Genomic DNA, 25,264 nt, shown 5'->3' with positions numbered 1-25,264 from the left:
TTCCAAGGTCATTAATACCCTTTTACCACCAAAATTAGTGCGTATGTGCAGGTTTTTTTGAATGATGGAAAACTCAATTAAAATAAGTGATAGACTGCTTTTACATTCCCAGTAGGCCAGAGCTGTGTACAAGGCTCTGCAGCTGATGAGCATGCCTTTCTGATTTTTTTGTTTTGTTTTTGGGATGGGTCATGTTCAATCCCACATATGTGCTGAAAAACAGTAGAAATCAGCATGAAGGCCACTGGGAAAAAAGTCATGGTTGTTCATTTTTGTTAATTGTCTTTTGCTTATTCAGTCTCTCTCAAATTTGGTCTTTGAAAGATGTGTAGGCGCTGCTTGGGTAAAGACTGTATTTTGTGGCATTTCATCACTGCATCACGTCGGTAAAGGGGCTAAAAATATCGCGGGCACTCGGGTGTCATATTTCCATCACTGCCGATTGAAGCCGATCAGAGCTAAGCCAGTAAGTAGCTGTGACTGCTACAGAGTCATTTGACCTGGGAGTGAATGCTGAATGTAAAGCCCCTTTTACACCGCCAGATTTTCCGTTGGGCCGCTTTGCCGGCCAGCTGCGAGCGTTTAGACACACAGAGCCGGATTGGAGAGTTGATCCAAGGTGCACAATTTTCCGCCTCGTAGGGTAGACATATTGGTGGAACCCTTTTAGTTTAAACAGAGCGAGGTGGCCTTCCGCAACGGGAGGGGCTGTTGAAGACTTGTGGGAGGAGCTGTTGATGACGCCGCACGTGCGACCCACTGGCGGTGGATAAACAGGAAACAGCTGATAGCAGGAATTAGCGAGCAGCTAGTAGCAAGAGGGAAACACAAACCTGACAGACACTGTAAAGATGAGCAACTGGGGAGACAAGGAATTTCGCACCCTCCTTGCCCTCGCAAACGAAGAGGCCATTAACCGTCAGATGACGGGGACGGTGAAGAACGGGCCGACTTACCAGAGAATCGTCGAAGGACTGACCAGCAGCGGCTTCCCTCCCACGTCACTGTTTACGTCACACGCTGAGCTACATGTTTTGTTACTTGCTCACGCCCCCCATTGCCCCGAAAAAGGCGCATTCTGTATGAACAAAAGTAGGTAGGCGGCCAATGCCAATGCTGAAAAAAGACTGATTGGGCTTTCCTGCAAATTTGAACAATTCCTATCCAAAAATGGTTTAAGTTTTCCTGTGAAGAACAAAAGCTAGATGTAAGTGGGTGTGTAAATGGGCTGCATAAACCTTTAAGATTGAGTAACATTGTAGTAGCAATATACATTGTAATGTGGCACATTCTCTGTGATTTAGTCAGGAGACCTTTCATAGAGGAGGGAATAAATACCTGAGAAATAAAGGTACTTCATCACATAAAACTTTTGTAAAACAATCACGATCCTTGTCATTGATTTGCAACATTGACTGCTGTCCTCTAATGCAATCATAGCTATCACTGGTAGCGAGCTGTTCTCAGAGTTCACCCCAGATCGGTTCCTCTGGGTCAGTTGACAAATCTCTTTTGTCTCACATTGTCATTTCCTCCAACCCCTTGCCAAAATATCTGTGAAGTACCTGTGTGGGTGTGCAGGGCCTTTAATTGCGTTTTGGATGGTTGCTCGTGATGGGAAGTAGTCAACCAGCCTAAGATGCCTGATCAGTCTGACCTTTCGTCTCTATTGTCCTCCATCTGTCTCCGTAGCAAGCTGTTCACCGAGTTCATCTTGAAGGTTCCTCTGGGTCGCCTGGTGAAACAGAAGCTAGACTGTCTGATTGACATCGTCCACAGCGATCTCTTCGCTCATCACGGTGAGAGCACACACACACACACACACACACACACACACACACACACACACACACACACACACACACACACACACACACACACACAAACTGTACTCACATTTATTCAGTGCATGCACCTTCACTCATGGTGCAGTAATATAGGCAATCACACACACCACCTGCCTCCTCTTGCCAGCTCTGTATGAGCTCATAGTAAAGGTCATTGGTGAGGCGTAGTGGAAATCCCTCTTGTTATTTAAGATAGTTAAGCAATCCCACTGCTAAAATCGCCAGAGCCTGTCTGTATTAGAATATCAGTATTCCCATCTGCTTGGTCTGCTTCAAGTCTTCGCCCATCATTTCCTCTGCGTTTTACTATTTAATCCCTTTTCTATAAAGTGTGTTTAGCAGGTGTCTTTTCCTTTTCCTTGTCTCACCCCAACAGCACTCCAATATCATGCACTTTCAAACAAACTCTTTCATAGTACACATGAGCAGCGTACTGTTGTATATTTTGGCCACGTTGCAGTAACGTTAAATATGAACAGCAGGGTTGTTGATGAGAGTCCAGTCCAGCCTCTCTGCAGCCAGGCTAGCCTGCGGCGTCCTGCAGTCGGGCCCTGCTGCAATGATGGTTGAGGGGCCAAACATTTTTGCTAGAGGCAGCAGTCCTCTGAGGCCATGTTAGGTAAGGTCCTGATTTAGAGACACACACACACACAGACACACAGACACACAGACACACACAGACACACACACACACACACACACACACACACACACACACACACACACACACACACAGTACTGTCCTGTGGTGGTAAATTAAATGCAAAGTTCCTAACCCAATGAAATAGCAACAGTGATTTAATGCAGCTGGCAGGGACAGCACATGCCTCAAAGCGGTCGGCTAACGTAAAACAAGTGGACAACAATTATCCACTTGCCCGGCTGCTCTCCCCCTCCACCATCAGCAACATGTTCAGTTCAGCAAGAATGTACAAAAATGAAATCATGAAATGGAATTTGGACAAGGTATGATTGATTTGTCCTAATGAAGAATTTAGTCTGATATTAAACAGTGTAAATGTCTCTGCCTTTAACCTAAAGGTTCAGTGGTTAGAATTTAGGGGGATGTATCAGCAGAAATGGGATATAATATGATAAGTATGTTTTCTTTAGTGTAAATCACCTGAAACTAAAAATTGTAGTGTTTTTTTTACCTTAGAATGAGCCGTTTATATCTACCGAGTTGCACAGCCATGTTTCTACAGTTGCCCAGAGTGGACAAACCCAACACTGGCTCTAAATAGGGCCATTAGCATTTTCAGGTTAGCCATCATAATTAGCAGCCCCTTCTCGACAAGCCAAACACTGTTGAGAAAACACAGATTTTTAACATTAAACTGCTTTTTTCGAATGTGTTAACTGCTTTAAGTCATCAGGTCTGTTTGCTTTGGAGGGGAAGAGACCCATGGCAATAATTTTGCTCCCAGTAAAAACCTCCTGAATGTCTGGATCTTAACATTAAGTTATCAGAGACAAAGGTGAGCACACATTAGCAGGTGCTGGGCTACTGGCATCAGAGAAACACTGATTCTTAACATGAAACAGCTGTATTCAGTATTTTTTCTGGCTTTAATCACCTGCTCCGTTTGTTTTGAAGAGGAAGAGACCTCCGTGGATAATTTGGCTCCCTGTAAAAATCTCCTGATCAATTAACACTGAGGGAATCCTAACCAGGAGTTCATGCTTAGCATGTGGGAGAAGTTTCAGCTGGTTGCAACCTGCAGTCCTCACGGCTTTAATGATCCAGTCCTTTCATACTTTTGCAACATAAAATCTGATTAGTGGATTTGCAGAGTTTAGTGAGTACCTATTGAAGTGCAGTGCCCAGTGTGTGGTGCTCTGGTCATTACTATTGATCTGTTGGTGTAATTGTAGACAGGCGAGCCTCCCTGATGCTTGTGAATGGCCCCACTGATCAGCTGGAGGACTCGTTGCCGTGATGTAGATGTAGGCTACCTGCTGGTCTGTATTCACAACAGTTCTGTGCGCTGGTGCTTCCAGTAGTCTATTAGGTGCATGAGGGTTTTTAAACTGTGCAAAACCAGTGATGGAGAAGGCTTAACTGCCAAGTGAAATTGTCCTTTCGACATCAGCACCAAGCTGAGCTCCACTTTGGAGATGTTTTATTACAGATAATGAGCAAATGACTTAGCCAGGCAGTTTTTAAAGGTAGTCTAATCAGCTGTAGTAAGTGCACATGCTCTCGGGACTCATTGTTAGCCGCATCCTGGTCCCCAGGTGGTCCCTGAAAGGTTCCCCTGACAGCCGATCCCAGAGTGAAATGTACTGGAATGTGTGCAGCAAATGACTGCCCAGCGAGAGACATCTACCTAGGTGGTCACACCTTAGCAGGGAGTTTCTAAACACCACACGCTCATCAATATGCATTGAATGTGCTCTCTGTTGGATGTGTTTTCTTTCCTGTAGGCTGCACAGTGATTAACATATTAACTGTTTCTGTGTAAAAGCACGTCTTAAATGAGTATTTTTCGGTCCCCAGTGGGCTTATTTCTGCTCAGAATGTCAACTTTAGACAATAAGACGACATCCCTCTCTCCAAGGGTTTCATCTATACGTTTGAAATTGAAATGCTGTGCTGAATGTGATTGGTATGCATACGCAATTCCCTGCTGCAGATGGAAACTTAATGAACTCAGAAAAGAGGGAAGTTTTTTGTGTCTTCTTTTTTTTATTTCAGAGGCACAACGTTGTGTCACCTTAACTGTTTATGATATAAAAGGAGAGAGCGGGGACGGGCGCATAAATCACTTGCAAATGGGCTCATTGGAAGAGAACAAATATGTCAGCTGCTCTCCTGGTCTGTGTTAAAGGGGAAAATCACTGTAGCGTCTAAAATCTGTTTGCGCTGGAAGTTTGAGGAGCGCGCACATGGCCTGGCTTGATAGTTCCACTCTGCTTGTCCCGCTCCCCACCCTGCTACCAGTGTGTGTGTATGAGTGAGTGTGCATGTATATGTACGCTCACATGTCGATGGCCATTTATGCGTCAGTGTGTGTTCCCACCTGTGTGTATTTTGAGTTTGGAGGAGGTGCAAAGGGAAAGAGGGCCCTGTAAAAACAAGGTATTAAACACACCACACAATGTTAGGCGCCCTCAGATAGGAGATTTGCTTTTGTGTTCAAACCCTGGGGGATTATGAAACACACACATATACATAAAACCATACAGTTTGGCGGATAGCTCGATGATCTGTTCCACAGCGCTAAAAATATTTCCACTGCAGACATGGTTGTCACTTTGTGTCAGGGCTGGACAACACGTGACAGGGCAAACTCTTAACACCCATTACATTCCTTTTCAGGTGTTTATCAGTGAAAGTTTCATGTGGATAATAGCTGTATTGTAGAGCAGCCTGTCCACAACACTGCCATCAGACGTCAGAGTCTGCTCACTAATGATTTGTGGAGCGTTTTCAGCTGTTTAGTCAGAGCATTTGTCAATGCTGTAAACTCTGTCGAAGCATGTTTGGGTAGAGCCACTGAGGAGGACTGGGGTTATTGTTAATGGGGCTCTAGGGGTGGCAGAGTCGACAGGCCCAATACTTTGGTGCAAAGTGAAATATCTTGACAACCATTTGATAGACTGAGAAAAATCCTTCTAACTTTGAAACTGTGAGCTTTAATCTAGCAACACCACCTAAATTTAAGGATATTACTAGAAATGATGGTTAAATTTCCATTTAATTTGTAAAAGAATATCTATTTTATATTGCTATGAGAGCATCAACCAATTTCTCCATCAAACAACTGTATTTACTCAAGCCCAAAAGCTTTTACAAAATACATTTGAACCCATTGCGATACTAATTTTTACTGAATAGAGCTTAGATGCATCATAATGTAACTAAATGCAGCCTCTGTTGGCCACCGTCTGCTAATAGCCAACATTAACTAGCTCTCATCCTGCTGATTTCAACACAGATATGTTGTTGACAATTTAGCATTATCAGGGACAAAATAGATTACATCCCGTGACACCTTGATAGTGAATCTACTGTGTCCTTTTGTCCTGAAGGCGTCCAATAAATCGGTGCATCCTGAGAGGATAATCATGATAGTCTGATATTCGGATAAATGTTCTCAATTTTGATGACCTGCCCTGTAGCAACACACCCAGGCCAGACTGTAAATGTCTCGCATAAGACACCCCAAAATAAACAGGAGAGATTGCCATGACATTTGCTAAATACAATCACGCTTACCAAAGAGTGAGCCTTTTTTGATTTTAGTGTCAACTTAACCTTTCATTTTCATGTAATATGTCTCAAAATGTAATGGGAACATTACTTAGAAAATTGAGAGAGCAGTTTAATGATCCTCAGAGTGTGAGCCTTGTGTATTTTGGTCAGTGTTACCATAACTTTTGCACCACCCTTGGGCCAAAAAAAATGAGGAAAATTGACATGTACATGTTTTCACTTTCATGCTCATCAGAGGATAAACAACTTTACTCTGGCACCACCCTCAGGCCAAATTTTACATATCTATTGCACACATTTCAAAGTGTTCTTTCTATTTTTCATCCTTCCATTTGTTCAGGGACAGGCTAGCCATTACAACTTATGGACAGGTGGGAAATATTTCAAAAGTGGGCCCCTCATCCACACCCACCCACCATCTCTTAGCTCTAACACCAACACAGGCATTTTAAAAATAAGCTCTTGGCCATTAGCCTTGAAGTGACAGAGATGCTTATTGGTACTTATTGGCGTAGTGTGCGAATTTCAACAGGGTAGTGTTGTCTCAAACCAAACACGGCTGTTGTGCACTTACCGGAAATGACGACCGCAAATTAGCTAGTTAGCAAACTAGCATTAGCATTCGCAGTACCAAATCATTACAGACTGCTGAATTAACCCAATAAACATACTGCTGGCTTATACCCGACAACAGTATAGTGGTGCTTAGTGCAAAAAACACATGTATTTGTACAATGCAGCGACGTTCACGGTCGCAGTCCTCGGCCGCTATTTCCAGTTTGAAAAGTGGTCCCTCCCCTTCCGCTACGTAGCCAAGATGGCGACCATTGACGGTGAGAAGTGTCCATAGTTCCACACTCAACTTCTTGACCGTTTTGAGTGCACCATCCTGGTACTCAGAGTGCACTACATTTTCCATACTTCTCAGTGTGAACGCACTTATGCACTCACAATATTAAGTGTAAGTACAGAAGTATGTGATTTGAGACACAGCAGCAGTCTCTAACAACCATTTCCAAATCCAGTGTTAAGGACCCATCCAGGCTGTGCTCTGTTTTGCATACATATACTCAACGTGATTACAAAACACAAAAGGTCAAGTCAGTTATTCAAAACAAAGGGAAAAAATTCTTTGAAATAAGACTGTGACAGTTGTTGTCATCCTTTTACCGAGAAAACAATGCCCCCAGATGAATGATTAGAGAATCGTAAAATCAAACATTATGGAAATGACTGCAGGGCATTAAATCAAAAGCTCAAATCATGAGTAAACAAATAGGCCTAAATTACCCTTTATCCATCACCATTTCCAAATCCAGTGTTTATAATGTGTTGATTTGTGCAATTTAGATGCTGCATATCATAGTGCACTGAGATTTATAATTCCAGGGCTGGTTGGCCATCTTTGACCTTTCGTAGGTGACTGGTATTTGTTCATTTATAAAACCATACTGGGTAAACTCCCTTCATACATTTGCACTTTGATTGAACAGAAATCTGACTGTAACTATAGACTGAGATCTCAAGATTTAGTTTTGTTTTCTGTCCCTAGTGCTTGGACTGAGCTGAGAAAGAAGGCTTTCATGTGCTCTGCTCCTCTCACTTGGAATAACCTTCAAAAAGATTTGAAACTACGTGAACTGGTCTCTCTACCTGACTCTAAAGCTCTCATAAGTACAAGGATGAATGTGTCGGTTGGTTCTTGTCATGTCATTGTGCATAGGTGTTCTAATATTCGTACATGTTATTGTATTTCTTCTGTGTTCGACTGTAACTTTTTGTGTGTGTGCTGTTGTCTTGGCCAGGTCTCCCTTGTAAAAGAGACTGTTGATCTCAGTGGGACTTACCTGGTTTAATATGGGGTAAATGAAAATAAATAAAAATTCCAAGACTCTTTTGAGACCCCTGTATGCGGAAGGTTTCAAATACATTCAGAAAAATGGCCACGTTTACCCTCACCGATTGTAGCCTAGATTTGGAGCACTATGTGTCCCCCCATGCCCGATGACGATGCATTGAGCATTAAGCCATCACTGGACTGAAGAAGAATTAGTTTTACATATTAATGTCTTACAAACATACCCTGCTGCTTCTTGATGCCTTTTTTAATTGCAATAATAATTTATGTTTTGGAACCCACATTTAGTTCATAAACTATATCCAAGTAGAAGCTTCCCTGTAATTATTTTTGAATTAGGGCTATTAAAAGCCATCCAAACAGAGTCCAGCAGCTGTGTGAGATTTCGTAGATCGCAAGAAGAGAGTCATCATGTAATTGATGCACTAATCAATGTCTTGAGTCATTAAAAATGAAATTTGAAATTCTCCAGGAGTCTGTATTTGTGAAATTGCTAATTACTACGCAATACATTCATTACCCTTTTATTACAGAGCCTCATCATGATCTCTGTGTGGGTTTATGGTTTATGGTTAATTCTAGTGATAATGATAGTGAAATGGAAAACGCTTTTGAAGACAGTCGACTCAAGTCAAAGATGCTGTTTTTTGTTGGTGCGTGTAATTTCTTTAGGAAGAGGTCAGAGAACATAAAATACTGATTAGATTCATGTCTGGATACTGTTTATGAAGAGGTCACCGTAGTTCATGCTGTTCATTATGCGTTACATCCTGCTGTTCATCAGTTGGCCTTGAGCAGTATTGACAATTGGCAAAGCGTGTGTGTGTGTGTGTGTGTGTGTGTGTGTGTGTGTGTGTGTGTGTGTATTTGTTTTCATGAGTAATGAAGTTTTATTTTGTCCCAGTTGATTGGCTTATTAAAGCTGTAACATTCTCTGTGAGGCAGAGAGATTGTATTGATTGTGAATTGAAATCCGTTGCTGGGTGGCCCTTTAGTGCGGCAGTTTCTCTCCACCCTGTCATTATAAAGATTGTTATTTGAAGAGTAGTTGTCCCTGCAGGCTGCCACTGTATCGGTGATGATTTCACTCACTGCTCTTTTGTTCTCCTTCTTTTCTTTTAATATGACATTAATATCAATACTCTGCCGTTGGGTTTGTCAGAAAGACTGTGTCAGCTCACAGCATGGGGGCACTGAGAGGTGTTTTTATTTTTAACGTCTTTTCCCTTCTTACAGAGGGGTTATCAATTTATATTCTCTCCACAAATCCAAAAGATATTCACTTAACCCCCAAACCGATCCTCCTCCATCATTTTATTGAACCAACCTAACTCCAGTATTTGTCCCCAGGCTTTAAATGTGACACCCACTCGCATACACAAATGCCTCGAAGATTGGAATCAGAGGGTTTAATAAAAAATATGATAATTTTGTGGCCGACTGCCTTAGGTTTACCTTCCATGAGAATACTCTCTGGCTTATCTCTGCTGTCCTCCATGTCCAATTGCCAGCCGAGTTCTTTACTCTCTGCATATGGAAATTTGGTTTTTGATGTTGCCGTCCACATCAGACGAACACTTTTAGGTGAATTTGGTTGCGTTAGTTGTTACTTTGACATAGTTAGCAAGAAAGTTGTTGTTCTCTGCTGCCTTTACGTGCTATATTAGGTACAATGGGGACATGAAGTATGAATTATTCTCTCATCTACATCAATTTGTTAAACATGTTAATACTTTATCTTTTCAACATTACAGTGTTTGTAATGTTGACAAGAGTTTGACATATACAAAAGCACAACTACTGCTGTTACTGAGGCACTAGGAGGTTAGGTGCTTTGATTAAATGTACAATATGTCAGTTTTGCAAGGGGTCTCTCAATTATATAAATAACAAAAAGGCAGAGCAATTGCAGTCAGTATCTCATGGTTAGAATTCCTTCAGTGGAAGTTTTAAGTGGGAGACGAATTACCCACAGACGTACAAGGTGATTAAAACAGGTAGAAACACTAAATTAAGCAGTTTAATGTTAAAAATCAGTGTTTCTCCAAAGCTGTTTGGCTGGTCGTGGAGAAGCTGCTCGCCCATCTCCAGCTCATGTCTGCTCACCTTCTTTCCCTGACTACTTAAAATTCAGAAGTTCAGGAGGTTTTTACCATGAGCTGAATTATCCGCAGAAGTCTCTTCCTCTCAAAAACAAATGGACCTGGTGATTTAAACTGGTAAAAGCAAAGAATAAAGCAGTTTTATGTTAAAAATCAGTGTTTCTCCAATGCTGTTCGACATAGCAGGGGCTAGAGCCAAGCTGCCGCGCTTGTTTCTCTGATAGCTTAAGATCCAAACGTCTGATAACTTGTCCTTCATTGGGTTAAAGCATTCAGTATGAATGACATCGATCTGAAAAGTGTGTCCTAAAAATGTTCTCAAGACTGGATAAAAAGTCAGTTTATGACAGCTTCTGAAACACAACTACAATGCACAAAGGAGATGTGATGCCACTGAGGTGACGGCAACCAAATGACATAGACTGTGTCCTCCATCAAAATTACAGGTTTATCTGGGTTTACGCATTGTAGGAAACATTTGGGATAAGTGCACAACCAAAAAATATGTTTAACATCGGTTATTTAGTCACGGAAATTGTAATGTGGGAGAGCATATATTGAATCTTTAGGGTCACATCAACAGTGGACAATATTGAAGAGGGATCAATGAGGCCAATTTGGCAGATTTTTCATGCTGATGTTAAGACATGATGAGTTGAGGTGTCTGCTCACTACATTTTTTTCTTACCTGATATCTCAATAGAGGTTTATGATTGGCTGTGTTCTGAAATTGCATACTGTATGGCTTTGTTTGGCTTTCGTTCTGACATTCATGCTGTTCCAAGAGATTTTGCCACATTTAATCTAATTAATAACTGCTATCTGTACGTTGCTTTAGTTTAATCCTCTGAGCTGTGAGGAAGCCATCAACAAGCTGCGTGTGTCTTCATCGACAGCGTGTTGAGAGCATATGCCGCACTGCCTCACGCAATCCATCATCTGCTCTGTGTGTTTAGTGGCGTTCTGAATGTCTGTATTTGTCCATGTCCCTGCAGATTGCCGTGAGATCCTCCTGCCGCTGATGACGGACCAGCTGAAGTTCCACCTGGAGAAGCGTGAGGAGCTAAAGGCTTGCTGCCAGCTGCTCAGTGACATCCTGGAAGTGCTCTACAGGAAGGATGTGGTGAGAAACACGACTCTCCAGCTTGGTGAACTGTTATTTCCCTCTGGGATAAATAGCGACATAACAAGGGAATCCAGGAGTCCCTTCATAAAGCAGAAGCACGTTTCCACTGTGGTTATTTTACTGAATAGCTACTAATCAGTGTGCTGTTCTTAATTTATTTTATTGCGCTGCGTGCCCTGAAAGGAGCATGTTTTACAGCACTGTTAATTTACTAACCTGTAGAGTTGGCTGTGCTCAGTAATTCATTGCTCAGTGTGGCTAGAGGCCATCTTCAACACAAATGAATGTGCTCCAAGAACATGGTGATGAGCTCCATGGTAAAGCGGAGCCAGAGTACTTATAGCGAAGCAGTCAACATGATGATTAATCACCATCAGAGTCAATAACAGAGCCAGTTATGTAGCTATTTAAAGGTAATGATTGTTTTCCTTCTTTAGTCTATGCATTGTTTTTTCAGTTAATCAATTCCAACGTCTACAGGTCCTTAAAAAGTCTTGAAATTTCTTACGTTTTTTTGCCTTAAATCATTAAATAGTCTTAAGTTTGAATTTGTGAGGTCTTAAATGCCACAAAATTTTCCTTTTAATTTATTTTCAGTCAGCATGAGTCAAGCTTTTTCTGTCTGAAAGTCACATTTCTGATTTTACAAATCTTTTAACCGACCACTTTTTACTTTAGACTTGCATTTACCTGTTGCCAAAAATACACATTAACCTAACTCACTCTCATAACCATAAACCTACCTCTGCACAGGAGCACATATTTACTACTTACCTTTATACTTACCTGCAATGCTTGAAAAAGAAAGAGATGATTTGTCCAAAAATCAGTCTAAAATTTTGTTAAAAATTATCTTAAAGGTCCTTAAAAGCCTTGAATTTAAGTGCTTGATACCTGTAGACAGTGTTGGGGAATACTTAGCAAGGTGTAATTACATTACAAAATAAATGTAGTTTTTATAAGTTAAAGTTACTGAGACAAAATATGTTATTAAATTACAACTTTATTAAATTAGACTGTTTCCAGTGATGTAGAGGTAGCTAATACTGAGGTGGGTGTACTACTAAGCAGATGGTTAGGTTACCACAGAGCAGGTGGGTATTGGCTTTATGGCTGACACAGCTGGTGGGTGTACTGTAAACAGCCAGAAAAAGAAGTGGGAATACCCTGTGTACATTGTGTACCGTCCACTTCACCACTGCCTATTTCTGGACGTTTTTTAGCTAAATTGCCCATAAAAGAAATTAGAAAAGTAATCAAATGTAATGAGCTACATTACGTCTAACATTTTTAACAGGGTAAGTAGTAATCTGTAGCCTATTACATTTTAAGATAACCTTCCCAACACTGCCTGCAGACACCCTGAATTCATTTATTAGTTTATAAAGTGGCAGAAAATAGTTAAATAATTCCAATTAGAAGTTCCAGCGCCCAAGGTGACCTTTTCAGATTGCTTGTTTTGTCTGACCTACCTACACTTTCCAAAATATTCAGTTTACAATTACATAAAATAAAGAAAAGCATTTGACATTTTCCCGATTAATGACTTAAACAATGAATTTTTCACTGGAGTGTACATCCTGCCCACTCAGGCATCAGTGTCAGACCTCACATGCACACTTGATAACACACGTGCGCCCGAGCACTCAGCTGCTTCACGGCCGTGTTTCATCCTCGACCATGCCCAGACTCCTGATGTCCTCCCTCAGGCCCTCGTAGACTCCCCTCGCCATTGATCACCACGGCCCGGCCTCCCACACTCCACTCTGCGAGGGATTATCTCCCACTTGCTCTGCCTTCACACTTCTTCTGTCTCTATCTGTGCTGCGTCTCCCTGCCTTGCTCCGTCTTTCATACCTTCCCTGCTCTGCACTCTTCCATGCACACAAAGACAAGGAAACTTGAGTGTCTAAGTTATCAAACAGCTTATACCTTATTAGAAAGGATCTAATTTTATATTTCCTTCTTAAATAGCTGGATTCTGACTGTAAGAATCAGGACGTCATGCGCTGGGTTTGTGTGGGAAGTTTAAAAAGGCTTGGATTTTTCTCACAAAAAAAAACAACTCTGGGAATCATGTGGGTTTTCACCAAAGATGTGCATCACACTTGGTGCGTTGGAAGGCAATATCTGTAACTCCCTCCTCAGATAGTTTATTCTCCCCAGTGCTCCTCTGCGATTGTCTGAATGTTTGTGTGTGCGTGCGTGCGTGCGTGCACACACCCGCGTGCACGAGTTCTTCAACCACAGAAAAGGCTGTGTAAATTATTAAAAGTTTAGGTTGACGCTGCAGAGCTCAGTCTGCTTAGAAGACTCCCCCCACAGACAGGTAGAGACAGTGAGAAACAGCCCTGTGCTCACTCAAACTCACTAATAAGCAAGTCCGTGGAAAATTGTCCCACTTATGACAATGGCACAACTGCCCCATGGGTGTTTTCCCCCCTCCAAATGCTGGGATTCACGATGTATAAATCATCTTGGCTGCATCAGTCATATTTGTCAGGTCTCTTAGCGCCAAATTTCCTCAAAGTATTCTCAGAGTTTCAAGTTTCGAAGAGCGTGTATTATTATTTATTGTATCTATTGATAAAGACAGACAGATTATTTGTTTTGTAGTGTCACAAAAAGCAGTGAAGGAGTCAGATTTTCAGTTAGAAGGATGTCTTGACAAATGCAAATTCGCAATAGCTGTAACTACGTACACACGCATCCATGCAGTAATGCATTCACACAACATCACAAACACCTGTCACCAGTCAAGTGATGCCTCACTATGACAACTGTTTCATGAGTTATGAAAGGGGACATGTCAAAATGGGCTGTCTGTATGTGTATTTCTGTGTGGGTGTGAGTGTGTGTCTTCCTACAAAGTTCGGTCATGCTACAGGAAGCTGTTAAGAAGTTATGCGCCTTTTTGTTATAAGCCACTCCCCCTGCCACACCCTCTTTTTTGCCAGTTTGCATGACCAGTTAATCAGCTGTCCTTTGGCTCATGACCAATGTTTCCACGAAATCTTATGCAAGTCTGTGAATCCATTCGGAAGAGTTGGCGCTCTGATCGGCCACCGATTGTTATCAGTCGATATTCGTCCATACAGTTTGAGGGCCAATTGGAAGGCTGATCAGATGACACAAAACACACGAGACAATACACACCGCTTCAGTACAGTAGCTTCACTGGTCTGACGGTTCTGACAAACTGTAGCTCACACTGAACATTCATGGTTTACAGCCAACTTGATGTCCAGCTTATCTGCCTGTTCCCAGTCCAGGCAAACTGTCTCCTTCTTTGGCCGCCACAGTTGTGATAGACTCCGCTGTTCTGACAGTGTTTACATTTAGCTTTGTTTTGTCTTGTATTTAACCTACACGATCAACATGGCATCTTCACGTCTACCGGCTCTTTCTCATCTGCGTTTCTTGAGGATTTGAGTCGTTTTGTCTCTGACTGGAAATGCAGAGTTGATTAGGGGAGACCAGGGTCGATTGTTACAAATTTTGGTTTTGATGTCATCACTCAAAAACCTCTTGAACCACTGGATTATATATAGGTAACTTGTATCTGTGTTTTACATGTTAACAGCTATCAGTCATTTTTACAAGCAATGTTAAAGTCACAGTATTGATAAAAGCACTCAATATCGAATTATTACATTTGCCTCCACCTGCAGGAGCGTTTGTAATAGCATATGGGAAGCATTTTATAAACCATGACTCAACATGACTCCATGACTCGACAGTGTACAGATGCGTGTCCAAAGCTCTTCTTGTGTCATCAGACATGCTACATATGTTAAGGCAGCACAAAATAAAGCTCATGTACGTCAGCACCACTACTGAAAAAAAATCCTTGGGGAAACCATGGGATAGGCAGTCAGTGACTGTCCCAGAGTTAGTTAGATAGCTAAGTGTCGTTAGCAGTCCCTGAGCAGGCAAATCAACTAAAGAACAGTGGTGTCAAATGTTATAATTCAGATAAAGGTCCAGAGAATAAATACTGCATAAAACTAAAAGCACTTTCTGTTAAAAACATCATACAAAAGGGAAACTGAATAATAATTTTAACAGTATAATAATACATTTTATTTATAGAGTGCTTTTCATTGTACTCCGAGACACCTTACAAAAGTTTAGAATGATCATAAATAGAATACACAAAAATATATAACCCCCAACATTATTCACACATTAAAAGCAGTATTTAAAAGGTGATTTTTGATAAGAAATTTGAACTGGGAGAAGCTGGTGCAGTCCTGAATGTGTTTGGGAAGAGAATTTCCGAGGGAGGGAGAAGGCTCTGTCGCCCCAGGTCCGATGCTTGGTCCTGGGTGGTGGAGTCAGGAGGTTGGCATCAGAAGAGGGGAGGCTGCGGGAAGGAGAGTGGTGGTGGAGCAGGTCAGTGTGGTAGGAGGGGGCCTGGTTATGGAGGGCTTTATGAGTGAGGAGAATTGGATCTGTTGTGGGACAGGAAGCCAGTGGAGGTTCTGGAGGACGGGGGTGATGTGATCACGGACGCAGGAATGGATGAGCAGACGAGCAGCGGAGTTCTGAATGTAATGGAGTTTATTCAGGACTTTGGATGACGTACCAGAGGATGCTGCTGCAGTAGTCAATCCTGGATGGGATGAAGGCGTGGATGAGGGTTTCGGCAGCAGAGAGGGAGAGTGATGGGCGGAGGCGAGCTGTGTTTTTTAGGTGGGAAAAGGCAGTTCTTGTAATTTGATTGACATGTTGTTGGAAGGATAGGTTGCTGTTGAAAATACCTCCGAGGTTGCGGATGTGTGGGGAGGAATGCAGAGTGGAGTTATGAATGGTGAAGCAGAGAGCAGTGGTTTTGGTGAGGGATCTTTAGGACTTTGTGGTTAGTGGTCACATGATGGGTTATGTTTCAGACCTGATTTCAGTTGTGGAAATTTGCTGTTAGCAGTTAATGGTAGTGCACCTTGATTATTTTTGGTCCATTGTCCTATGGCTGTGGCTCAGGAGGTGGAGCATGGTGTCCACTAATTGGAGGACTGGTGGTTTGATCCCCGGCTCCTCCTGTCTGTATGTCGAAGTATCCTTGGGCAGGACACTGAACCCCAAATTGCCCCTGATGGCTGTTCCATCGGTGTGCGTGTGAACGTCCAAACTGAGTAGCAGGTGGCACCTTGTATGGTAGTGGAGTGTGTGTGAATTGGTGAATGTGACGGTAATGTAAAATGTTTGAGCGGTAGGAAGACTAGAACGGTGCTATGCAATTTATCATTCCATTCACAATATTTGTCATTCAGAATCAATCCTAAAACACATGGAGACATCAGTTTTGAAATTAGAAGACATATTTAAAGTCATTGTGTGTTGTGTATTTTTACAGGGTCCCACCCAGTGGCATGTCCAGATCGTCATGGAGAAGCTCCTGAGGACAGTTAACAGGACAGTCATCTCCATGGGCCGCGACTCCCCTCACATAGTAAGTGTGTCTGCTTCTCTGCAACTGTTAGCTGTACACCCACGGCAAGCCTTCTTTTTTTCCTTCTGTTTATCACACACATACGTACTCGTACACTTGTGCGCACACACATTCACACGCACACTCCAATTTCGAGGCCTCTGTACCACAACCAGCTTAACTCCCACAGGCCCACTGCAACTCCAATTCCATTCCAAAGCTATCATTAAAGGTAAAGTCTACCTTGGCAGAATGCTTTCACACAACCTCAATCTAAAAGTGCCTTTAATCTGCTCATATCTTTCTCCAGCCAGTTGTTTGTGTGCTGATCTGTATGTGTGTGTTTTGCTGTTTCACAAGTTTGTTTTTTTTTCACGTGTCTTTGCCTGTTTGTTTGTCTGATCCCTCATTTATTAGAACATTGCTGATGCTCTGTGCTGTAATCTAATCACACAAACCCGCGTAGCCCCTCACTGCCGTTAGCATCCTTCCCCCAGTCGCTCTCTCAGCTAGAGCTCGGTAGCAATTAACGCACTTATCAGTCATAGTATAAATATTGTGCTGTCTGCTTTATTTCCGTGGCAAAGCCTTCATCCATTTTCATGAGTCCAAAGAGTCCAATGAATGTCAACTTCGGTATTCGTTGAGTCATGAATATTAACTTTAGTATTCGTTGAGTCATTCTGTTGCATCCTGTTGACGCTTGTGTTTGTTAGAGGTGCACGTAGCCTGTGATGTGACTTTGAAAGTGAGACTTGGGTAATAAACATATATAATTTTTATGCAAGGCTTTATGATGGAGGAGATTCCTCTGAGGGCACTTAAAGGTACTTTTATAGCTCACTTAAATACAGCAGAGTGATGAGAGAGACATTTTCTCCGGACTTCAACTATGTATAGGAAAATGGGGAGTCGTATGACACTGACTCATTATATTGATGCTGTTACAGGTTAGCGTAGCATCCTTTCTCCTCCTGTCTCGGGTTATTTATTGCATGTGTGTGCGCACAGCACCCTCTCCATCTGGGGAGCAGCAGGAACCGGCGTCAACTGTTTAAATGGAAGCTTATATGCTTTTATTACCAGTCACTGAGCCACACCAGCAGAGAGAGATTTAAAAAAACCCAACAGCAGCCAGAGTTATCACTCACTAATCATCCAGCGTGTGTTTGTGAGCGTGTGTCACCGCGGTATATCCGCAGCACTCATCCTTTGTCCTCTGTGTCCTGTCTTACTCTTGTCTTCATTCTTCTCAACGCGGGGACTCTCTATCCATTCCTTTATTCCACCTCTTCCTCTGTTTAAAGGTATTTCAGCAATGCACCAAGCTAATTGTGTAAATGGGGAGCCCTCTGTTGTGTAACAGATCGCCAGCGTGCCTCGCACTGCATAATGTAAAGCTAATGAAGCTGTGAGTTGAGCCGAAGCCTCCCTGCTGCCCCCTCTCTCCCAGCCAGCTGCCTGGAGGGGGTCTAGGACTCCCACTAACTCTCCCTCTTTGGCTCTCCAGTCTATTCATTGTTATGCCAGGGCATTGACGCTCTGCACCGTCCCGCCTGGCTCACGGTCAGAGAGTTTGAAAAGTCGGATTTGGAATAGAGATTGTACGCTGGTAGATATTTTGTCAGAACTCGGACCAGCTGCCTTTGCCTTTTTTTTTTTTTTTTTTTCCCGTCTGTTATTTTTCACTGCAGCGAGGGTCTTTTGATGATGAATTTCAGCTATGGAACTTACCCACCACTTTGTTTAAAAGGCTATCAACGCTCATGAAGGCAACACAAGTAGGCCTACCTCTCTGCTGTATTATACTAAGTGTATCCATTTCAGCGCGCCCCCTGTGGCGCAGGTGAAATGCCGTTCCCTGCTTCCAGCGGTGGCTGCTGAATGGTACAAAAACAGACCAGCCTCCTCTCTGGTTAATGAAACTGCTCTACCACTGACCTCCTGTGGCCCTTATTGTAACTATCTACTTTGTATACATGTGCTGCACCTGCCCTCCACCTTACTTCGCTCCCTCATATACAGCTTGCTTTTATTGTCTCTACTGACCCTTACCTTTTGTCAGCTGCTAGCTGGCCACTACACTTGACATTTCTAAGCACCTGCATAATATCAGTGAGCAGGGTGTCCTTCTACCCAGTGGGAGTTTGAGGTCACATCAAAGCCCTGTCTTTTTGAAAGCACCGTGTCTTTTTTTACACACACACTATAGATGATGTAGTACTTGAGGACAGAAGCTGCATTTGAAGCAGCTCCCCAAATCACTACATAATGATCAATAAGGTTGGTGTGAATTTTTAACAGCTATGAGACCCAGTTAGTGCTGCTGGAAGCGTCGTAGCTTTCTAATCAGAGGACTGTTGTTGCCGCCGCTGGGCACTGCTGCCTACTCTGCAGGCAGATTGCGCGCCGCTGCTCACACAACACCGCAGCCAACCACCGACCGTGTTCTTCTGAGTGGCAGCCTCTTACATTTAGATTTATGCATTAACGTTCTACTCTGTCTCCCGCCTCTCACCCCCTCTCTCTTCCCTTTCCTCTCTGCTTTCTCCTGGAGGTGTTGGACACAGAATGTTGATGAGAATGATCACAGTGACGGCTTGGGGGCGTCAGTTTTTGTTGTGTGTTGTCACCGCAGTGCTACGCTTGTTAGTGGCTCACACAGCATCGCCACACATTTGCATCGTCGGACATCCCAGCAGGCTGCATCTTTATATTCATGTCCACCCTCACGCAGGTTGAGATGAGTCCTTGTGAATACATTTACATTAGGGTTGTAGCAGAAACATTTTTGGCTGTCCCTGCTGAAATTACCAAGGTCTACCTGTATGCCCTTGAATTTCATTTTCATTTGGTTTTAAGCTTCTGGATGAGCCCTGCAGATACACATGGGGAGGAAGCTGCAGCAGGAAAAATCAATGTGTTACACGCTTGTCTTTTGCTTTTTTGAAATTGCAACCAAACCAATGAAACAAACCTTGTTTTTTCTCAGTCTGTCATGTTAGCCACACTGACCTTTGTATATTAAATGTCAGAATGAATATTATAAAATAATAAATTCCTGCCAGACCTGAGGATATATTGGAAACACTGCTAGACAGATGGCTTTACCTTAATGTTGTCTGAATGACCTGTTAAACTTTTTGTAGCTGTAGTTTCAAGGACAAAGTGACAACAGGTTGTGGTGATGGTCGGCTGCAGTGCCTCATGGTTATCCTGCCGATTTTCCTGCAGTGTGCAGGAGGAATGGAGCGCAAAGCTGCAGGGGAAGGACTTGTGCTATTGATTGACAGTATGTAGCTGACCGGCTATAGGGGCTGGGGCTCTTTCTTTGCTGCATGCTCTCACTGACCGAATATGTTGAAACAAAGCCATCTGGATGACGTCTATTCAGATCAGAATCCTCCCCTGTCTCCTTGGCTCTTTGTATCACTCACTGTCTTCATCCCTGTCTTTTTATCTGTTTCTGTCTAAATATTTCTCTCTGCATCTCTCTCTGTCTTCTCTCCGTCTCTCTCTCTCTCTCTCTCTCTCTCTCCTGCCGGCCAGACTGCTGCAGAGCTCTTACAGAAAAGAAGCATAGTGAGATATGGCACTGCATCATAATGCCTCAAACGTGCACTTATCACTCACTCGCTGCACCTCTTCCCTCCTCTCCTGCGCTGGAACTTTGACTGAGCATCCTCTTGGGTTTATTGACCCTGCGACAACTCATGTCAGACGTGTGCTCACTGGCAACGCCGAGTGAAAACCACAGAGACTCAGGTGGTGATGCTCGTCACCTTCAAACCGCAGCCCTCTGCGGTTAAAGGGTGTAAGAATGCGAGATGTGAAGCTGCACTGGGTGTCTTGTTTGTGCTGCTGGTACTGTGCTGTAAACATCCACCTGAGGGAAGCCCTGTGGAGATGGCCCTGCCACGGGTGAGAGGACAGGGGGCAGCGTTGCCCTCGAGCAACATTGGTTCCTGCAGTTTTATACATTCATGTGAGGGTGACTCTGCGTCCATGGGGCATTTACTCAGAGTTTTGTCCTCAGTTTACCTCATGATTTCACCTCATTGCTGGTCTGCGCCAACATCAGGCAGCTGGCGTTAAAGTAAGGTTAGTAAGGGCCAGAACTGTGCTGTGATTGTAAGCTTTAGATCAGAAGCAGGTTCTAAGGCAGGTTGACTGAGTGCACCAGAAGCCCTTTGCTGCTTATCCCTCTGTTGTATTCTGCTCTCGTTTTGTGCCACCCCACTACATCAAAGAGATGCAGGCCTGATTTAAGGTGGATTTTTAACCGTATCTCCTGGATTTCATCACATAAGATTGTAGAGTTGATTGTTTTGCATACAGAATTCTCAAACTAAGCCTAAGTGGAATCTTAAATTGCAGAGTTGTTTCACCCAAAAGTACAAAATAATGCAGGTCCTCACTTCCTGACAGTTGTGTTCATCCAAGCATTGTGTTTGCCCAAGTTTTGAGATATTTGTCTCTGAGTTTTTTGCTCATTGAAATAGAGGTGAATGACATTTCACTTGTGGTTCACACAGCATTGAAAAAAAAAAACATGAATGAATTTTAAAAAGCATCATATTTTTCCCGAAACACTGACACTTGATAATTCCTCACAATCCTTGGCCAATGTAATTTAAACTGCAGTTAAAGGAGCAATGTAGTGGCATCTAGCGGTGAGATTTGCAGATTGCAACCAGCTGAAACTTCTCCCGTGTGCCACGCGTGAACTCCTGGTTAGATTCTGTTGAGTGTTCATTGTTCAGTAGGTTTTTACTGGGAGTGAACCAGTTTGACATTAAAAATTAATGTTTTTCTTAAGCTGTTTGGCTCGTGGTGGAGGGGCTGCTAACCATGGTGGCTGACACAAAAAAGGCGAATGGCCCTTTCTGTGATCAGTGTTTGGTTTGTCCATTCTGGACTCTGTGGACAAGGACGAGCTCCCTATGTAGATATAAACGTCTCGTTCTTATTTTCGGGCGATTATACACTAAAGGAAACATACTTGTTATATTATATTCCATACCATACATACTGACCGGACCTTTAGCTGCTAGATCATCAGAGGCAAGTGATAATTTTTTTTTTTTTTTTTTTTTACTCTTGTGAACTGACCCTTTAACTGCCCTGATTGAATTAACAACCTACTATGCTACGCAAATGATACTCAGTCTTCTCCAGACTTTGAGAGCTCTGTAGATGTCTGTTTTTATTTTTCATATTTTGCATATTAAATATCTTTATTTTTTCTTTCTTTTTAAAAAAACAGTATAAAATACACAGTATTGCACATATTAAATCAATTGCACTTCTTTAAGGTACAGATAAACATCTAGTTCTCTCTTGATGCTACAGCATAACTACTGAAAGAAACCTACTCGGCATGTACAAGAGTGGAGGTGTGAATCACATGTAGCCAACAGAAAGCAGCATGTTGGAGCTTGTGAGGGTAAAACCAGTGACCTCTCGCAGTTTGCAAGGTGTTGTTGTGACAGTAGATAAAGATTCTTCTTTGATGCCCTTGAAACCACTTTGGCGCATTTCCTGTCTTTTGGGGCAGTGTTTTTGGCTTTCAGAGTGACTTCGGTTTTATGCTCCTGCAGGCATATTGTTTTCTTTTAGTTATTGGCTGCTTTCCCACTCATTTAAATGGTATTAGCCCTATTTGATGCTATACAACATATATTTATATATAGTAAATGCAAATATTATTTTGGCTGTACATAGTCTTTGAACCCTGTATAGAGTTACTACATGAGCTTTTACTTTACAGTCGACTAGATGGGAAGCAATGAACAGGAGCTAGTAAAAAAAAAAAAAAAAATATTGGAGAAAAACTAAACGAAAAAAAAAGTAATTTTCATCATTCTCTTTAAAAATTGTTTCTTTAAAAGCTAGAAAATATCCTGCAAAATCCGAGGGTTGTAAAAAGCATGCAAGGCTACACGCCTGCCACCCTGCACTGTAGAAGCCCTGGTTGTGATCAGAAGTGGCACATTCAGTCTCTCTGGCTTGGTTTCAATAGCTAACGGAGTAGCTGATGCAGGATACTGCAGCAATACAATCACAGCTATCTTCTGTTACCCCTCACATGTGCTAAGAACCAACATTATTTAATATACTTGGTTTCATGACTGGGAAAAAAAAGGATCTTTAAAGGAATACTTCACCCCCCCAAATGGCCGTTTGTATATCAGCTCCTCATCCTGTGTTAAGTTGAATTCGTGAAGAAAATTCTGTTTTTCTCATATGTCTCTGGTGAACGAAGAATCAGAAAAACGAGAAAATTCTTGATGAACTGAAGTCAATGGGGTGCACGTTCAACAGCAGCAAAAGCATATGAAAACATCTGTTTTCAAACTCTCACATAACTCGTGCAGTACAATCCAAGTCTCATTTTTTCCAGTCGCATGCCAAGTACTTCCCAAACACATGAATTTTCACTGAAGCCGTAGTATTTAAAACTGAGCTGAAAGTGAAAGTTATCTATGCTCTCTTCAAAAACTGTGATTTTACCCCCCTGGTCTACAGCTGCCAGTCAGTTAGCTGTCAGTTAGTTTGTGTGACTTTGGTGTTTTAAAGGGTTAGTTCAGATTCACCAGTCACACAATAACACAAACAATCTTCTCTTCAAATTAATGTTTTCGCCAATAAAGTCTAGATTTGAAGGGAGCATCGAATAATTTCACTTTCAGTTCAGTTCCGCGTCAGAAAGGGCTGTCTGTTTGGGAAGCACTGAGCATATGACTGGATAAATGAGACTTGGATTATACGGCGTGACTAATGTGAGAGTTTGTAAATGGATGTTTTCATATAGTTTTGCTGTTGTTAAAAGAGACCCCTTTATTTCTTTTCATCAAGAATTTTCTCTGGTTTTGGATTCTTCATTCATTGAGGAGGAATGCAAGAAAAGCAAAATTTTCTTTCCTGAATTCAACGTAACACGGGGTGAATAATTGATACACGAATGATCATTTTGGTGGTTAAGTATTCTTAATTTTCTATGTGTTGATCCACAACTCTCTCTAGTTTTACACTGATGAAGTTTTTTAGTATGGACTTATTTTGGGGTATTGGGTTTCGATCACCATTTTCACTGTGAGGTTAGTCAGAACTAAGTTTGATGTATGAAAAGGAATTAAGAATCATTGATTGCCCCTCCTTTGCAGTGTAGTTTTTGAAATGCACAGCCCCCCTTCACTGCAGCTCAAATAACTATATCCCACTAAACCTTAAAGTGAATGTATATAGATATATATATTTATATAGAAAAAAGTACATTGATGTCTAACTTTGCAAATGTTATTAAGAAAATAAGTGTTATTTATTCATTCTTTACTTCAAAGTCAGTTGATTCAAGGAGACATTTTAGAGATGGATAGAAAGTTGATCATATAACTCCATTAAACATCTCTGACTTCTTTGTCCTTTAGGTCTCTTCTTTAGATATTATGAAAGTCTTCAATCTGTCATTGTTAGTAGGTGATCTACATGTGTGAGTTAATACTCAAAATAGTTCTTTTTAATTACTCTGGAGAAAAATGTATCCTGAACAGTGTTAATTGTGCTTTGCAGTACGGTGATATGCTGTTGATGTAGACCTCAGCACATCATGGTTGAGTTGCCAACCTCTCCTGGAGGCTGGGAAGAAAAGTCCCAACTGGTGAATAGAAATGCGACCGTCACTGAACCATTATCACAGAACAGGACCCCGTAGACGTCAGCTAGAAAAATATATGCAAATAGACAGAGGGAAATCAAATTTCGTCTTCTCACCTTGCTGATCTCGAAATATGTCGCCCTGGTGTAATTTCACACCCTGTTTGAAGAAATTAGTTCAAAATAACTCTGAATCCATTTTTGGTAAGCATGACATTACAGAATTTTCCGTGGAATCCACACTTGTGTCCCGTTACACATCCTGTCATCTCTGAGAAAGGCTCAGTATCCAGTGGGGGAGCTCTCCGTCAATACTGGTCACCAGGTCTACAAAAAGCCAAGGGAGATGTGATAAAACTGAAGACGATGGATAACCCAAACAAATATGGACGACCAGACGGACGCATAAATCCTGTGCATCCGTAGTGCGGGTGAGGAGACAGTCTTGTGTGTTTCAGAGGAACCAAAGTTTCCAGCGAGCGTGCTTCTTGGAGTCAGCTTTGGACTTGCGTTTAGGGGTGGAGGTGAAGGCCTCCTGGGGGTAAGGCAGGGAGGGGAAGTGGCCTTCCTCCGTAGGGCAAAGCCTCTTCATCAGCGGCTGCAGCTTGTCCTCCTGCTGCTTGAAGTCCAGCTCCACACTGCGGCAAAGAAACAGAGACACACACAATCAGCTCAAACACTATCTGTGTGCAGGTATTAACACCAGGTACTATTACAGTGCGAGGTAAGCATAATCTATCATATATTTTATTGCATTTTTTCAGTAGAAAGCCTCCCTGTGTTCTCATTTTGTTTTTACTGCTTGCTTTATAAATTTGCTGCTGTTAACGCAGCCCAGTCTTCACATGAGCTAGGATAATCCCTGCCATTTCCAGGAAGACTCTTATTGTGAAACATTTGCAGCATTGATCAGAGTGAATCATCAGAGGGTAATAACTGCATTTCCCTTATTTTCACAGCAATGAAAATTTTATGTTGAACAGCCTTAATTTCTTTGAACAGGCTGCAAACCTGGCCGTTATTCA

General features: G+C 42.2%; 2 protein-coding genes across 4 annotated transcripts in view; one reads left to right on the top strand and one right to left on the bottom strand.

The window, feature by feature from the left end:
- Positions 1–25,264, top strand: part of dock1 (dedicator of cytokinesis 1) — a 271,540-nt gene that overhangs the window by 98,051 nt on the left and 148,225 nt on the right. For both annotated transcript variants that reach the window (XM_050059204.1, XM_050059203.1), the window contains exons 25-27: positions 1,693–1,799; positions 11,022–11,149; positions 16,509–16,604. In XM_050059204.1, coding sequence (XP_049915161.1) covers positions 1,693–1,799; positions 11,022–11,149; positions 16,509–16,604 — 331 coding nt within the window. The remainder of the gene's footprint in view (positions 1–1,692; positions 1,800–11,021; positions 11,150–16,508; positions 16,605–25,264) is intronic.
- Positions 23,899–25,264, bottom strand: part of LOC126399353 (inhibitory synaptic factor 2A) — a 38,628-nt gene continuing 37,262 nt past the window's right edge. For both annotated transcript variants that reach the window (XM_050059208.1, XM_050059209.1), the window contains one exon: positions 23,899–24,877. In XM_050059208.1, the coding sequence (XP_049915165.1) occupies positions 24,694–24,877 (184 nt within the window). In that variant the 3' untranslated portion in view covers positions 23,899–24,693. The remainder of the gene's footprint in view (positions 24,878–25,264) is intronic.

Source organism: Epinephelus moara, chromosome 13 (assembly GCF_006386435.1).
Source record: "Epinephelus moara isolate mb chromosome 13, YSFRI_EMoa_1.0, whole genome shotgun sequence".
In the NCBI taxonomy this organism is placed as follows: domain Eukaryota; kingdom Metazoa; phylum Chordata; class Actinopteri; order Perciformes; family Serranidae; genus Epinephelus; species Epinephelus moara.
This window is presented reverse-complemented; position numbering and strand designations above follow the sequence as displayed.